At 34.4% G+C, this 15,276-nt stretch overlaps 2 protein-coding genes across 3 annotated transcripts; one reads left to right on the top strand and one right to left on the bottom strand.

The window, feature by feature from the left end:
• The first annotated feature begins 376 nt into the window (after positions 1-376).
• On the top strand, positions 377-6,985 carry LOC142642492 (ubiquinol oxidase, mitochondrial-like). Of its 2 annotated transcripts, XR_012845671.1 has the most exons (5): positions 377-884; positions 1,654-1,782; positions 3,875-4,363; positions 6,562-6,701; positions 6,796-6,985. XR_012845671.1 is itself a non-coding variant. In XM_075816851.1 (4 exons), exons 1-4 carry the CDS (start codon positions 522-524, stop codon positions 6,619-6,621), a joined length of 1,041 nt encoding a protein of 346 aa, XP_075672966.1. In that variant the 5' UTR covers positions 377-521; the 3' UTR covers positions 6,622-6,985. The 2 variants fall into 2 exon arrangements, 1 of the variants encoding a protein (XP_075672966.1); XM_075816851.1 differs by having other exon boundaries at positions 6,562-6,985.
• Positions 6,986-9,076: 2,091 nt separating this feature from the next.
• On the bottom strand, positions 9,077-14,063 carry LOC142644059 (sugar transport protein 5-like). Its single transcript, XM_075818745.1, has 4 exons — positions 13,925-14,063; positions 13,184-13,503; positions 10,738-11,370; positions 9,077-9,674 (listed from the first exon to the last, which is right to left on the bottom strand). The coding sequence occupies exons 1-4, from the start codon at positions 14,061-14,063 to the stop codon at positions 9,228-9,230; spliced, it is 1,539 nt and encodes a 512-aa protein (XP_075674860.1). The 3' UTR covers positions 9,077-9,227.
• Positions 14,064-15,276: the final 1,213 nt, after the last annotated feature.

The following is a 15,276-nucleotide window of genomic DNA, read 5'->3' as shown; positions in this document are numbered from 1 at the left end:
CCTTTAATTATTCTAGATTTTTTTTTTTTTTTATATACAAGATAAAATTTATTCTCTAACCTAATCTAAGTGTATATGTATATGAAGCCCTAAAAACTTAAACTCCGGCCTTTATTCCCACACCTCACAAACATTTATACTTGTAGAGTGACCACAGAATCAAAGAGAGCGATGGTATTTATTCTAGATTTGTTAATCATTATAAAATTTCCTTAATTAAATGCATTTTTGCTCCTAAGTTCTTCCAAACCCCTTGAGTCAACTTTGGTCGCCCGAACGATTAATTTCCTGACCACTCCTTTTTTTAGTAACACGTGTCGCATGGTTAGCCTGCTACGTAACAATAATCACTGTAATTGAAATAGAAACCAAACCAAAATCCATACAACGCGAAGCACAGTCCTCAAACTCCGAGTCTCTTTCTCTTTCTCTCTATCTCTCTGTTTTTATTTTTTTTTTTTCATCTCGGACATAAACAAAACTGCTCAGACATCTCTCCGAACTCTGAGGAAACAAAAGAGATGAAGCGGTTTGTGGCGGGGAGTCTGGCGAGGGGGCTGATCAGCCGCGGCGGCGGCGGCGGTTACATGTCGACGGCTGAGATGATGGCGAGGCCTGCTAGCATGCAGGGAGTGATGATGAATAAGCAGCAGAGTCAACCGTACTACTACTACTACTGGAGTAGAATGATTAGCTCGGTGGCGGAGAAGAGCAAAGAGGTTGTTAATGGAGGAGGAGTGGAAGCGATCAAGGAAGAAGAGAAGCAGAAAAAGAAGAAGAAGAATAGTGATGAGGAGCAAGGAACGGTGAATAGCTATTGGGGGCTGTCAGGGCCTAGTATCAAGAGACCAGATGGTACCGATTGGCCTTGGAATTGTTTCATGGTAAATCTTAACATGGATTATTTATCTAAGAGATCTTTCAGATTTTACAACTTTTTTCTTTTAAAGGAAAATCTACCATGTGTTGTTTTAAGCGAGTAGGAATAGCGTTGAAATTTTAGTGGATGAACCGGTCATGGTTAGCTATATCAATTTTAGACCAACCTTCTTATTCAAGCCGGGTAGCATTTTGGTAGTTCAATCTCCGCCTACGCCTCAAACTGATTGGTGTCTTGATTTAATAATAAAAAAACGTAATTATTAGAAGTGGGCGTTATTGGTTAAAACTTTATAAAAAAAAAAAATTTGGTAGCTTTTTGAGTCTCCAATTCATTGACTGACATAGGCACTTGTTTATTTTGATATGTTACTCACTTTTCTAACCCTTTGTTTTCAGCTATTCTTCAGTGAGATAATTTTCAGCTGCAGATTAGGATTTACTCATTTAGTTAAAGTGATCTGAAGAATCAATCTACAAAAATGACAAGTATTTTAGATACATTTATAAAACCATCTATTAAGTTTGATAATGCAACAATTTCAGTAACCAATACGCGTGGCATTTTCCCGAATGTTATTGTGACATTTAATTTGGAGATGTGTTCTATATTTCATTATTCCATTCTTTCTGTTCTAAAACAAAAAATTTACTTGTCATCCACATTACGTATTATTCTATTCTCTTGTGAGTTTATATTACATGGAACTTCAAGAAATTTTTTTATTACGTGTACATACTAGGCTTATTAACCGATTTTCTTTTCTAATGTAGCCATGGGACTCTTATGTGGCAGACTTGTCAATAGACTTGACAAAGCATCATGTGCCCAAGAAGTTTTTGGATAAAGTTGCGTACAGGACCGTGAAATTTCTTAGAATTCTATCAGATTTGTATTTTAAGGTAAGTCACCTTTGTTGTGTGTTGTATTGTATTCATCAAAAAGCATAGTTAACTTTTATTCTTGTTTTTTTTTTCTTTTAATTCTTTTTTCCTAGCGAAATATTTTTAACACTGGCCGTGTATTTCCTAGAGTGTAAAGACTCTTCTCTTAGGTAGAATTCAAATTTTGCAAACTCAAGAATGCTCTGTTGGAAGTATTTTTGTAGTGATAGTGATGTAGCCAACTGAGTTCAAGGAAAAATATGTAAGATCAAATGGCAAGAAGACTCAAGAATTGTGGTCTAGTTTTGGTGTGAGGACTCTTTGGCACCGCCCATAGACTACTTTTGTCACTATTGAGTCTTAGTATCAAGTTTATCTACTTAGAAAGTTGGTGGTTCACTTTTAATTATGTTTTAAAGTGGGGTTATTTGGTAATTTTCAAAATTTCTGGAATAGGTTATATAATATTGTTGGCCCATTACTCTTATTTTATGTTTAAGACCTTCTTTATATTTGGTTTTGGTAGTTTCTCACTTGGTTTAGAAGTTCTTTTAGTTACTTTTATATCTTGTGTAGGAGCCTTATCAATGCGACCATGGAATATTTATTTGTTCCTATTTTGCAATTTGTCCATTCAAGATTAATTTTATTGGGTCAATGTTTGAAGTCCATTTGAAGCAAGATGTATTTTTAACATCATCATAAATTTTTTGGACTCTTCTTAGAATTGAATTTTTTTTTTTTTTTTTTTTTGATAATTTCTTTGATATCTTCGATTTCTATTTTGCTTTTGCATAAATCAGGAAGAATGTTTGACAAATTTTTTATGCTTTCCTCTGCCTTGTCCTTTTAGCAGGATGGTGCTAGTTTCATTTTCATTTTTAATCTTCCACCCCCTTGTGATTTTGACTTGTTCTTTTATATCATTTTTTTTTGCTGTCTCTGGTCCCCATTTTTCTTAAGATCTTTCAAAATATATAGTTGAACATTTTTGAAGTACTGGTACCGAGGGAGCTTAATTAAATTTATGAAATTGGTAAAACGTCTGATTCAGGTGTCCACGCCAGTGTCTTTCTTCAATAGTCAATAGGGTCTTTGCTCTCTAATTTTACACAGTATTCTTCATTAAGATGACCATATTCTTTCCAAACTTTAATGACTGTCAATAGGAATAATGCATGTTGGGCTCACATTCTCAACAAGCTTAAGATGTGGTGTTGCTATCATGAATATTGTATTGATAGGCGGACCAATAAAGATCAATTATAAAATAGTTGCATATCTTTTAGCGTGCTCTTATGGAGAGCCTTGGGTTCACCACTGACGTATATCTTGCATAGAAGCTAATTAAATTTTTATGTAAGTCAGACTGAGTTAAGTGTTGTACATACCAATAGAAATTACTGTGCAAAACAGGAAATGTAATTTGGATTACTTAGTCATGCAGAGTGTTACAAGCCAGTTATTGATTATTAATAATACAGAGCACTAGAACTACATACTTATGCCTGTCGAATAAGCAAACATTTTATGAATTATTCATGTTTCTCTAATCACAATTTGAGACAAATATGTGAGATGGGATAGTGGGGAAGTTAGTTATACTGAAGAAGAATGGATCACTCTATAAATGGAAATTTGTTGCTGTAGTTGAAATAGAAATACTATATTATGTTTGATTTTTTTTCTTTTTTAAATTATAATAATTAAACACTATGTGCCTGAGTGGCAGCAGATGTGACTTCCTAAGTAAAGAAAAAAAGGTGCACACACAGTTTTTTTTTTTTTTTTTGTGCATGTGTGCATGCGCTCTGTATGGTATAACTTACTGATGTAGATGCAATGAGATGAAGAAAAGTGACCTCCTTTAATGTGTAGGGAAGATCTCTTGATAGGTTTTTGAGCAGAACATAAATATTTTGTTCCTAGATTCAAGTTCGATTCATTGCAATTGTATGTTGGTTGTCCCTTCTTTTCAGTGGATGTACTAAACTAACACTTGAATTGTTCTTCTCTGGGGACAGCATGTTTTAGCAACCATTGTGTCTGCTTCTCAATATTGCTGCCAAAGTATATGTTTATGAGTTTCATTTTGTATAATATCTTGCAGAAACGGTATGGTTGTCATGCAATGATGCTGGAAACAGTGGCAGCTGTTCCTGGTATGGTAGGGGGAATGCTGCTGCACCTAAGGTCTCTCCGCAAGTTCCAGCAAAGTGGCGGTTGGATCAAAGCCCTGCTTGAAGAAGCAGAGAATGAGAGGATGCACTTGATGACCATGGTAGAACTTGTACAGCCCAAGTGGTATGAAAGACTTCTGGTTCTCACTGTGCAGGGAGTCTTCTTCAATGGTTTCTTTGCTGTATATCTTCTCTCCCCCAAACTGGCCCATAGAGTTGTTGGTTACCTGGAGGAGGAAGCAGTACACTCATATACAGAGTATTTGAATGAAATTGATAGTGGTGCAATTGAAAATGTTCCGGCTCCTGCTATTGCAATAGACTACTGGAAGCTACCCAAGGATGCAACCCTTAGGGATGTTATAGTTGTAATTCGTGCTGATGAAGCTCACCATCGGGATGTTAACCATTTTGCTGCTGTAAGTATTACTTTCCTTTCCCATGATCATGCTCTATATTTTTTTCACAAATTTGTTTCTTCGCATTTGTTATGTATATAATTTCCAAATGTATCTGGTCACCTAAAATATGTCATTATGTTTTATTCTCCATTCTATATAGACATATAATTTGCATGGTACATAAGATTTTTTAAAATCTATTGCTGATCCAGAGATAATATGACAAATGAGAGATTTTGCATGGGAAAAATTTTAAACCATCACCTGAACTTTGGTTCAAAATCAAATAGACCCCTGTACTTTGATAATTGTATAATCAACCCTTCTGTTAGCTTTCTGGTAATATAATGGATGGAAAATGCTACACATGCACTGCATCTCAATAAAAAAAAATTATTAAATTAAACGTTAATAATAATAATAATAAAATTATTCTAAATCTCATTAAAAATTTTCCCCTCCCATATTTTTAAATTAAACTTTGATATAAATTTTTTTTTAAATTTCCCAGTTTGTAAATCTAGATTTAGTCACAGAGTCATATTATTAAAAGAATTAATTTGAAAACAGAATATTTTGCACCCAAATATGTATGGAGGTTTCAAAAAAAAATCCTTAAAACTGTTTCTCCATGTGTTATGCATCTTTATATCTTGTGAGCATATAGATGCTCTTCCTAAAATATCTTCCCAATTTCTGGCATCTTGTTTTGCTTAGAAGAAAATGGTTTTCTTTAAGAATTTATGGTGAAGTGAATTCATTTCTAATTGAGATCCATTTTTTTATCTGTTTTATTTATTTCTTTCCCATCTTATATTGGCTTAGAATTTGAGTTTTGTCACTGGTTATCCAATCGCACGTGTCAATTCATAGCATTTTGTTTCATACTTTTAGCCTGCCATTTTTAAAGAAAATTTTATTTTTCAATGACCTGGATGCTAACTCATTTTGGTGTTAAAGGCTTTTCCTAAGGTTGGTGAACCAATAGGGGAGATTTTTTTAATGAAATTTGTAGGGATATCATGTTCATGGTGTAACAACCCTTTGTATTGTATGAACAGCCTCCCATCTTTACTTGGGATGGTGACTTTGGTTACGTAGGCTAGCTGATGGGGTATTATGAAATTCTGTACTTCACAAATAGGAGAATTCCGTCATTACAGTCATCATTATATGGTGCCTAAACAGTATCAGTTTCCTCCTTTTACTGGATCTTTTCCATAGAACATATAAACACTTGATAACAAATTTCTTTTTTGTTTGGTTAACAGTTAGTTTTACAAATTTGATCTACAATTGTTTACAATTTTATCTGCATATTTTTACCTACTTTTTTCTTTTGAACACTTCGCCTACTTTTTTCTGAAAATACAATTATGATTTAACTTAATATTATTGAAAAATGTGTTTGATTGGACATCATTTGCTTTGGTATTTAGTACTGTATTGGTTACAAAGACTGACAAGACTTCTATGGCTTACAAGTGGCTTACAAGTATGGGTGGATGGTGAGGCTGAGCTGCTGAGTGCATGTGTAAATTACCAATAAAAAAAACTCAACGTAACCTAAGTGCTGAGTCAGCAGACCCTTGATCAGTATGTTAACATTTGAGTTAGGAAATTTGCTGACGTCTTCCAATTTAGGTCTCTCAGCAATTACTCTGTACTAAGGGGATAGGAAGGCAGCCCAAATGAGGCAAAAAAAAAAAAAAAAAAATGCTGTTTCATCTTTGTGTTTTCATTTTTAAATTTCAGTTGTCAAATAATTTACTAATTTTGTCTCTTTAGTATCTCCTAGATTTTGTGTAGAACACAAACAGGAGTTTGTTTGATTACATCTTTTATTTTTCTTTTTGTGAGTTTATAATGTTCCATCTTTGTTTCAAAAAAGACAGGTAAATAGAAAAGAGATATGGAATATTGTTAATTTATTGAATTAGGTTTGACTAAAAGCATACTCAATTTGACCTATAGATAGCTTTGATGGAAAAATGGCTTAGCTTAACTGCATTGAATGTCTCACTGTGAAAGGATAGAGGTGGGTCTTAGGGGTAATTTTTTAGTCTCGGTAAAATTTATTTGTTCTATGTTTTTGTTATTCTTGGAAGTGTCTAATATAATATATCAAGCATGTCCTTATTTTGTTGAAAAATAATCCTGATGCTTATCTTTCATCTACTTTTTGTTATTGGGTTATGACTGTACTTTCTCTGCAGGACATTCAATTTCAGGGAAAGGAATTGAGAGAGGCACCAGCCCCTCTTGATTATCATTAAGATGTATTCTGTGAAGATTCAAATGGATAAATTTTCAGACATATTTTTAGCCAGACGAGTTTGAGAGGATGGAATATATGGTATGTGGATTTTTAAATCCAATTTGGTTGACTTTAATGACAGCTTCTCTATAATGGCGATTTGTAATTGCATGTTTTTGTTGTGTCTGTCAAGCATGTCAGTTATTTTTATGGAAGCATGTTAGATGTCTGCAATGAAGATGGGAAAGGCATGTTTTTTTCTAAAACAATTGTAAGTGGTGATCAGATGTGCCTGTGGGTTGCCTTTAAATTCATTCTCATTTGCTTCTGCTTTATATGTACGGCATTCACGTTATTATCATAATTCAATGAATGCTTTAAAAGTTAAATGTCTTCACATATACCATGTCAGGGCTTCTCAGCGTCTATATATATAGAAACCATTCAATTTATCTATCCATTTAGAGAGTATTACACGGATCAGTGAAGGCATTTGCTTTCGGATTACAATTTTTGGTCCCATGGGTGCTCAATGGTCAGTTAAATCTATCATTTCCTGTCTTTGGGCAGTTGTTCTGAATTTTGCATTATCCTCTGGCTGTTAAAAGGGTTTTTTGATAGGAAAATACACTCACATACTCGTGTGTTGGATTGAATTCATGATTTCATTTCCACTTTAGCGTAGAGGGGCCTCATAACTATAGCTAAATGTTTATGATAATCGGACTATTTTTTATTTCCTGTGTGCAATCAAGTCATTCAAGTATCCTAAGCGGAGGAAAAGAGTGTTGATGCTGGATTTGAGCTGGAGCCCTGGGTGGTCACATCCCAACCAACCACAAAAAATGACAACGATCGAATATCCTAGAAATCAAATCTGTTTGTCTTATTGTGTCACGAGTTCATTCAATCTTAGCCTTATTTTTGTCATAAGTTAATGCGCATGCGGTTGTTTACCTAATAATCATGTAGGATCTTAGGCAAACAGGTCTTTGGTGTTAACCTATATATGCAGGAGGTGTTCCTAGAACTAGAAGTAGTGATTGATCATATGAGCACACTTGTAAGCATATCGAACATCAATCTTGAAGGTCAATTTTGATTTCAAGTTTGGAATGTCGAGTTTAATCGCAAAATTGTACTTTTGAACGCGTGCATGCGTGCACCATGCTGATCTTGGCAGAATTCTTGAATACCATCATGGAATGAGACAATCAAAAGCAGCTTGCAATGGGTCTTCATGTCTAGATCATTCATCCCTAAGTTCTCAATGGGGCACCTTATAACTTGTAGGAATTTCTTATTGTCCCTTCAGCAACTCAAGTGGTAAATGAAATATCTGCATTTACATGGTATAACTATCAACTCTTAGAAAAATGAGATATGGTTACCACCTTGATTAACAAGTAAAGCAGCCCTAACAGTGGAAAATATTGCATAATGGATCAATGGTCAACAAGTCAAAAAAAGAGAGCCAGATTTTAGATGATTCTGACATTGATGAATAATCTCTACGCGGTTACTTGAAAGATGGAAATCCACTACAACGGAAATCCACTACAATGTATTTTGTTCAAATCTATATTTGAATACCATCATGGAATGAGACAATCAAAAGCAGCTTGCAATGAGTCTTCATGCTTGGATCATTCATCCCTAAGTTTTCAACAGGGCAACTTATAACTTGTAGGAATTTCTTATTGTCCCTTCAGCAACTCAAGTGGTAAATGAAATATTTGCATTTGCATGGTATAACTATCAACACTTAAAAAAATGAGATGTGGTCACCACCTTGATTAACAAGTAGAGCCACCTCTAACAATGGAAAATATTGCATAATGAATCAATGGTCAACAAGTCAAAAAAAGAGAGCCAGATTCTAGATGATTTTGACATTGATGAATAATCTCTACGTGGTTACTTAGAAGATGGAAGTCCACTACAATGTATTTCCTTCAAATCTATATTTGAATACCATCATGGAATGAGACAATCAAAACGTGTCATGAGTTCATTCGATCTTAGCCTTATTTTTGTCATAAGTTAATGAGCATGCGGTTGTTTACCTAATAATCATGTAGGATCTTAGGCAAACAGGTCTTTGGTGTTAACCTATATATGCAGGAGGTGTTCCCAGAGCTAGAAGTAGTGATTGATCATATGAGCACACTTGTAAGCATCTCGAACATCAATTTTCAAGGTCAATTTTGATTTCAAGTTTGGAATCTGGAGTTTAATCGCTGAATTGTACTTTTGAACGCGTGCATGCGTGCACCATGCTGATCTTGGCAGAATTCTTGAATTCTGTAGACAATATTCAACAAACGCAAGAACAAAATTTATTTGGTTAACAAAGTACATGATTTCTGTTCAACAAAAAAAAAAGCTAATCTAGCTGCGATCTAATCCCTCGATACAACAGTAGTCAAATCATTGGCCACACTGATGAGTTCTGTTTCGCTTCCCAAAGATCAAAGTGATGAGTTCTGTTTCACTTCCCAAAGATCATAGTGAATGTCCTGGCTGATTATGATTCTGATTCCCGCTGTATCGAAATGAAAGTAATAAGTAACTCCCCTAGTCCCAGCAGTTGAGTCACAAACAAAGTTGTGTACTAAGTGTAACTTACTCAATCATATTTGTATAGTTTAAGGAAGGGTCCTCAACGAATCGATACCAGAACCAATGACCTTGCCAGATTTTGTCCATTTCTTGCAAGCGAATCCCCTTAGTCTCAGGCATAAAGAGCCCCATGAAAACGGTCATTATCAGAACCCACCCGGCGTAGAACAAGAACACCCCATATTTCATCTTACATAAGATGGACAAGAACGCCTGAGACAGGATGAACGTCATCAAAAAATTGCTGGCAATGCATATGCCTTGCCCAGCTGGTCTGACTTCCAACGGCAAGATTTCACTCGGCACAATCCACGTTAGAGGTCCCCATGACCACCCGAAGCCGGCGGAGATTATACACATAAGGACCAGTACCAGAATGGCTGATCCCTTTGAGAAATTTGCTGTGCCTGCAGTCCCTAGTTCTGCTGAAAATATATATGCCAAGACAAACTGCACCACGTACATAATAATAGTACAATTAATTAAGTACATATCAATAAAAGTTAGGGGAAAGTCCAAAGTAAATAATCAAAATTTTTATTTATCATGAATGATACTACCAGAGATTGAGCCTTAATGAGAGTTTTGTACAATGGATAGAATATTTATGAGTGATACTAGTAATTAATTACTACACAATAAACTTAGTTATATCTTTAACATATTTTTAGTTGAAAATTTTAAAATTATTAGTTTACATTCTACACTAACCAATAATTTCCCTTTTTAACTTACTATTTCCTTGTGAAATTAATCATGTTTATTACAACTTTAGTTTGTAAATGGTTTTTTAGTAAATTGTTAGTGATTATTGAAATTGTATACAATAAGTTTAGGAACACAACATTTTTCATAATTTAACCTATTGTAATGACCTTCTCAAAAAAAAAAAAAAAAAAAAAAAAAAAAACTTATTGTGATCAATGCATTCCAAAAAAAAAAAATAGTGCATAATAAAAGTGGTGTCGATGACAATCTTAGTAAGGTTTTTTTTTTTTTTTGAGAGGTAAATAATCTTAGGGTCTGTTTGAATATCGTTTATTGTTAAAAACTGAAAACACTGTAGCAAAATAATTTTAAATGTGTGAATAGTGTCGTGGGACCCAATTTTAAAATTATTTTTGTTGACAAAAATACTTGTGGGTCCCGTGAACAGTGCACGAGACCCACAAAAAAACGCTCATTGCATAAAAACGCCAAATGCTGAAGTTTTCATCGTAATCCAAATATATACTTAGAATTCATTTGGGAACAGCTTATTTAGCTCGAACCGAAATTTTTTTGCTGAAAGTGCTGCAAATAAAGGTAAAAAATAGCTAAAATAGTATGTGGGCCACGTAAATAGTACTAAAAAATGCAATAAAACTCATAAATAATAGCAAAAAGAAGTTGATTAGTAAAAAAAAACTGACTTTTTAAGCCCATATCAAACAAAATCTCAATAAGTTATTAAGTCATGGTCAATGTTGCAAAAAAAGAGTGGTGAAAAATGTTATTCAATTCCCTAACTAACCTGGCAGAGGATCATCTGGACACCAGCTTCCAAGAACAACAGTCTACGTCCAAACCTATCAACAGAATAAGCTGAAACAAATGTAGACGAAAAATTAATGAAATTAAGTATAATAGCTCCAACCAAAGAACCATCCACACTTAGTCCAATAGAACGAAACAAAACAGGCGCATAGAAGGCCACAATGTTGATCCCTGTCAACTGCTGAAACGTTGGAATTGCTGCTGTCATCACAAGGTGTGGACGATACTTTCTTTGGATTATGGTCTTGTAAGGTTGTTTAGTGGCGGCTTTGGCTGCTTCATGGTGCCTGATCAGATCGTTGAGCTCGGCTTCGGTGTCCGAGTCCACGCCACGGACTTGGTTGAGGGATTGCCTGGCTTTTTGAAGTTGACCCCGTTGGATGAGGCTGCTGGGTGTGTCTGGAATGAAGAATGCACCCACTGTCATGATGGCGGCAGGAATTCCGGCACAGCCGAGAGAAAATCGCCACCCGTTTTCGCCCATCTTAGACCCAAACCAGTTTATTATTGTTGCAAGTAGCGCCCCTCCGCTGAGGAAGGATTGGAAGGCTGTGGTAAATGCGCCTCGCCATTTTGGTGGTGCCATCTCTGTTACGTATATTGGGGCTGCCTGTGTACGTACAGATTACTATATCATTTTCTCATAAAATATTTTTAAAAATAATTCATAAATCAATACCTTATGTGACGTTTGATACGGGAGAATCTACATTATTCTTGGCATCCAGAATTCTAGAAATGTGATTCCTAAGAATATGATTCCTAGGAATGTGAGATGATAATGTTTGGTTTACTCCCAAGAATTTTAAATAAATTATTTATTTTTCTTATTCTATTCTTAGATTTGAATGTGAATTATCAAGTCCTTAAAAAATAATCTTCCTCTAAATAAATAATGAAAAACCAAATATAAACTATTAATTATGAAATTCATTAAAATTATAGTCTAACATTTCAAAATGACAAGTACAATACAAAAATAACTATTTAAATTCTCAAATAATTTTATTCTTAATAATAATTTTGAAAGAGTTTAATCCATAATAATTTGTTTTATATTTTATCTTAATTGCTTAAATGATAATGAAAAAAGGTTAAAATTGTCAATTTATAAAAAATATAATTTCTTTTAAGCTTGGGAATCTGTATTCCCACCTGTTTTAAAGGGAATCCACATTTCTACTGAGAGGGGTTTAAAAGGGAATCCAAATTTCCTTAGCATCTGATTCCTTAGCATGATTTGCAACCAAACATGGGAATCCTAAAACATTCCTAGGAATCCTAAAACATTATCTCGTACCAAACGCCACATTAGGGTATGTTCGTTTGGGATGAAAATAGGAAGAATGAAAAATAGGGTGAAAATGTTGTTTTTCACTGTTTGATTGGGGAAAGAAATTAAGAATGAGAGAAAACTCAAGAGAAAGTTTTCTCTCCCAGACCCACATTTTTTATCTTCCCAAATCGGGAGGAAAATCTGGGGAGAAAAGTGATTTCACAGTACTTTTACATAAATGCCCTCTCCTATCTACCTTCATTCATGACCTATGACCCTCTCACCTAACCACCTGATGACTTTTGCCAACAAATCATCCTTATCACTTTCCTCTTCTCATCTTACCTTCACCAATGTCCAACGGTCCAGGTTCTCTCTCTCTCTCTCTCTCTCTCTCTCAATTCAACGTGACCTGATCACTTTCCTCTATTGTTTCTCTCTTTTATATGTACACTATTATAATTTTTACATTATAATAATATAAATTTATATATACGATATGGTAAATTTTATATTATTTAATGAGTACAAATAAATCTATTTCTTACATATTATGTAACAAGAGTATAATAGTTAATTTCTATAAATTACATTTTTCATCATTCCCTTTTTCTTTCCAACCAAACAAAAGAGTTTTCTACCCTTCCACTTTTTCACCCCTCCAATCAAACACACGAGAGGGAAAACTAAATATTTTTCATCATCCCACTTTTTCTTCCTCTCACAATTTTCCATCCTCCTACTTTTCTACTCTTCTAACTGAATGAACCCTTAGTACAGAGGGCAAAACTTGAAGGGATGTTGACATGTGTCGAACGCTTGTCATTTGTCAGCAAGTGTACAGGACACTAGAAACAAGAAAAATATTTAATTTGTAAGAAAGTATACAGTAAGCATTTTAATTAAGTTGGGTTTGGTTGGAAGTCGACTTAGAATGTGTGGATCTTACAATTGTACGTACATGCTGACATTACATGTTTTGATCTTGTATTCTAATTTTATACATTGGAGTATTGGATGGAAATGTTGTCCTATCACATTACACGAGTCATGGCTTCACATCACCTTTGTTTTAATATATGGCAAGTAAAGGGTTGTTATCGTATACACGTTATAAAAGATAGGCTATCATTGGTTAGAGGGTAACCTGATTTGTAAAACCAACCCCAAATCCAAGGAGGAGGCGTCCCAAAAGGAGCATTGGAAGATTCACAGCAGCAACACCAAGTATCGTACCGATCAAGAAGATGATGCCACCAATAATCAAAATGCCCCTACGCCCTGTAGTTGTGGTGACACGACCGGCTATAAGAGATGACACCAAACCAGATATGTACAATGAGGATGTAAATGCAGTAAGGGATTGACTGTCGAATAGACAATATTGATTGGGCTTTGCCTGTGCCATTTTCTTTGGAATTGATGGGAAGAACTTCTCCAGAAATGGTGGCATTGCTGTTACACCTCCTGCAATTCAAAACATATACATATATTTTGGCTTTAATTCAACATATCACAATTGGAAGTAAACTGAAAACTCAATCTTTGTGTACATAAATCCTAGCTGATTAATACTCTAAAAAAAAGTTATGTTCGTACAACCAATCTTGTACAAAGTTACAAGGTTGTGAATTAGCATGAAGAGAAATCTTGGAAAAGATGAATGATTAGATATTCAGAAATATATTGTTACAACAAACTAAAGATAAAAACTACACATTATTGTACATGCTATATTGTTTGAATCTCTGCTACACAAAAAATTGATTGGCATCCTGGCCTAATCATAAAGAGTTATTATCATGTAGTAGACGTCATTGATTCAAATTCTATCATATCTGTTAAGAAAAATCCCATGCATGTGTAGAGAGAGAGAGATGTAATTAACCGGAAATGCCAACATCGTAGCCAAAAATCAACCCAGCTGAAGCAGCAACAATGCAGATTATGACGACGGACCGCGTTATAGTTCCATCTGCGGCGTGCCTAGGGTCACTTCCTTGAGTGGCAAAAGTCCCTCCTGCCATTTCTTCAGTTTCTCTCCTAACTTGCTGACTCTGCCTAGTATGGAGACCTGAAGTTGCTAATAGAAAAGTAAAAGAAAAACAAGAGATCGATTGTCTGACTTTAGAAATTTCTAACCACAATCTTTCCTATTTATCACACTCCAAATAGTATGAAGACAGGTGGTTCAGCCAAGTATATATATATATAATTCTATTTTCCGCATTTTGTGCAGCTGAAAATGGTCGCCTGTGGATCCTATGGGACCTGAACTTGGTACCAAAGAAAAGAAAAGAGGATGGGAGAAAATGGTGGCATTTAGCATAATTGGGTACGGTATTTCCAACCATCAATTTTTTTGTTGATATCCAATGTTTCTAATTGATAAAAGTTGGTTCAGTCATCATTTTCCAAGAATAGAGTTTAGTTATACTTCCATAACTGTTTTCTCAATTTCCACAGGTGGTGAATCATGATAAGAGTAAGCACAAATTATTTTCACATGGGTTCACCACTAGTGTTACTTTGTTATACATCAATTGGTCAAAATTACAACCCACAATGTCACCAGTAGTTATGAAAATTTATGTTTTCCGATGAAATAGACTAATATTAGTACACCCTTTATATCAAGGACCACGTATCCCATTTTCCTTATTACTAAAGGTAGCCATCATGAACTTTTTTCTGATTTAGCTAAAAGAAGGAACAATTAAGCGCAAGTTAAACCTAGACAGTTACAGATAGCAAATAAACAAAGTAAAAGAAAATATTAACAGAAACGTTGACCAAAAAACCGTTTTAAGACTTTTTAAACTGTCAAGCTAAAAATAACAAATAAACTAACTAACAACAACAAAAACAACATAAACAGAAAATTGGACTCAAAAAAAAGAAGAAGAGTTTTTTAGAAATTTAAATCTAATATCCCGAGGAACTTATTGTTTGTAGTGCTGGCATGTAGAGAAAATCTTCTATATAAAAAGTAATTGGTCATTCTTATTCTTGTTGGAACCACAGGTCCATGTGTTTAATAGATTTTTCGTTTCTAAAATTGAGAAATAATACATTTCAGCAGACCAAAAAAAATGTTTTAAGACATTTTAAACTCTGTAGTTAAAAATAACAAATAAACTAATTAGTAAAAAGCAAAAAAGGAAATATAAACAGAAAAGTTCAGCGAAAAAAATTTTATTTTTGACATTGGAAACTAATTCTGAGGAACTTATTGTGTGT

Source organism: Castanea sativa, chromosome 7, assembly GCF_040712315.1.
Source record: "Castanea sativa cultivar Marrone di Chiusa Pesio chromosome 7, ASM4071231v1".
Classification (NCBI taxonomy): Eukaryota; Viridiplantae; Streptophyta; class Magnoliopsida; order Fagales; family Fagaceae; genus Castanea; species Castanea sativa.
This window is presented reverse-complemented; position numbering and strand designations above follow the sequence as displayed.

What these genes read in the sequence shown, in the direction of transcription:
- LOC142642492 (XM_075816851.1), top strand. Translation starts at nt 522, where the DNA reads ATGAAGCGGTTTGTGGCGGGGAGTCTGGCGAGGGGGCTGATCAGCCGC. An exon ending in TATCAGATTTGTATTTTAAG is followed by an intron (nt 1,783 to 3,874) that starts GTAAGTCACCTT and finishes AATATCTTGCAG; the next exon opens with AAACGGTATGGTTGTCATGC. An exon ending in ATGTTAACCATTTTGCTGCT is followed by an intron (nt 4,364 to 6,561) that starts GTAAGTATTACT and finishes CTTTCTCTGCAG; the next exon opens with GACATTCAATTTCAGGGAAA.
- LOC142644059 (XM_075818745.1), bottom strand. Translation starts at nt 14,063, where the DNA reads ATGGCAGGAGGGACTTTTGCCACTCAAGGAAGTGACCCTAGGCACGCC. An exon ending in CTACGATGTTGGCATTTCCG is followed by an intron (nt 13,504 to 13,924) that starts GTTAATTACATC and finishes TTTGAATTGCAG; the next exon opens with GAGGTGTAACAGCAATGCCA. An exon ending in TCCAGATGATCCTCTGCCAG is followed by an intron (nt 9,675 to 10,737) that starts GTTAGTTAGGGA and finishes TACGTGGTGCAG; the next exon opens with TTTGTCTTGGCATATATATT.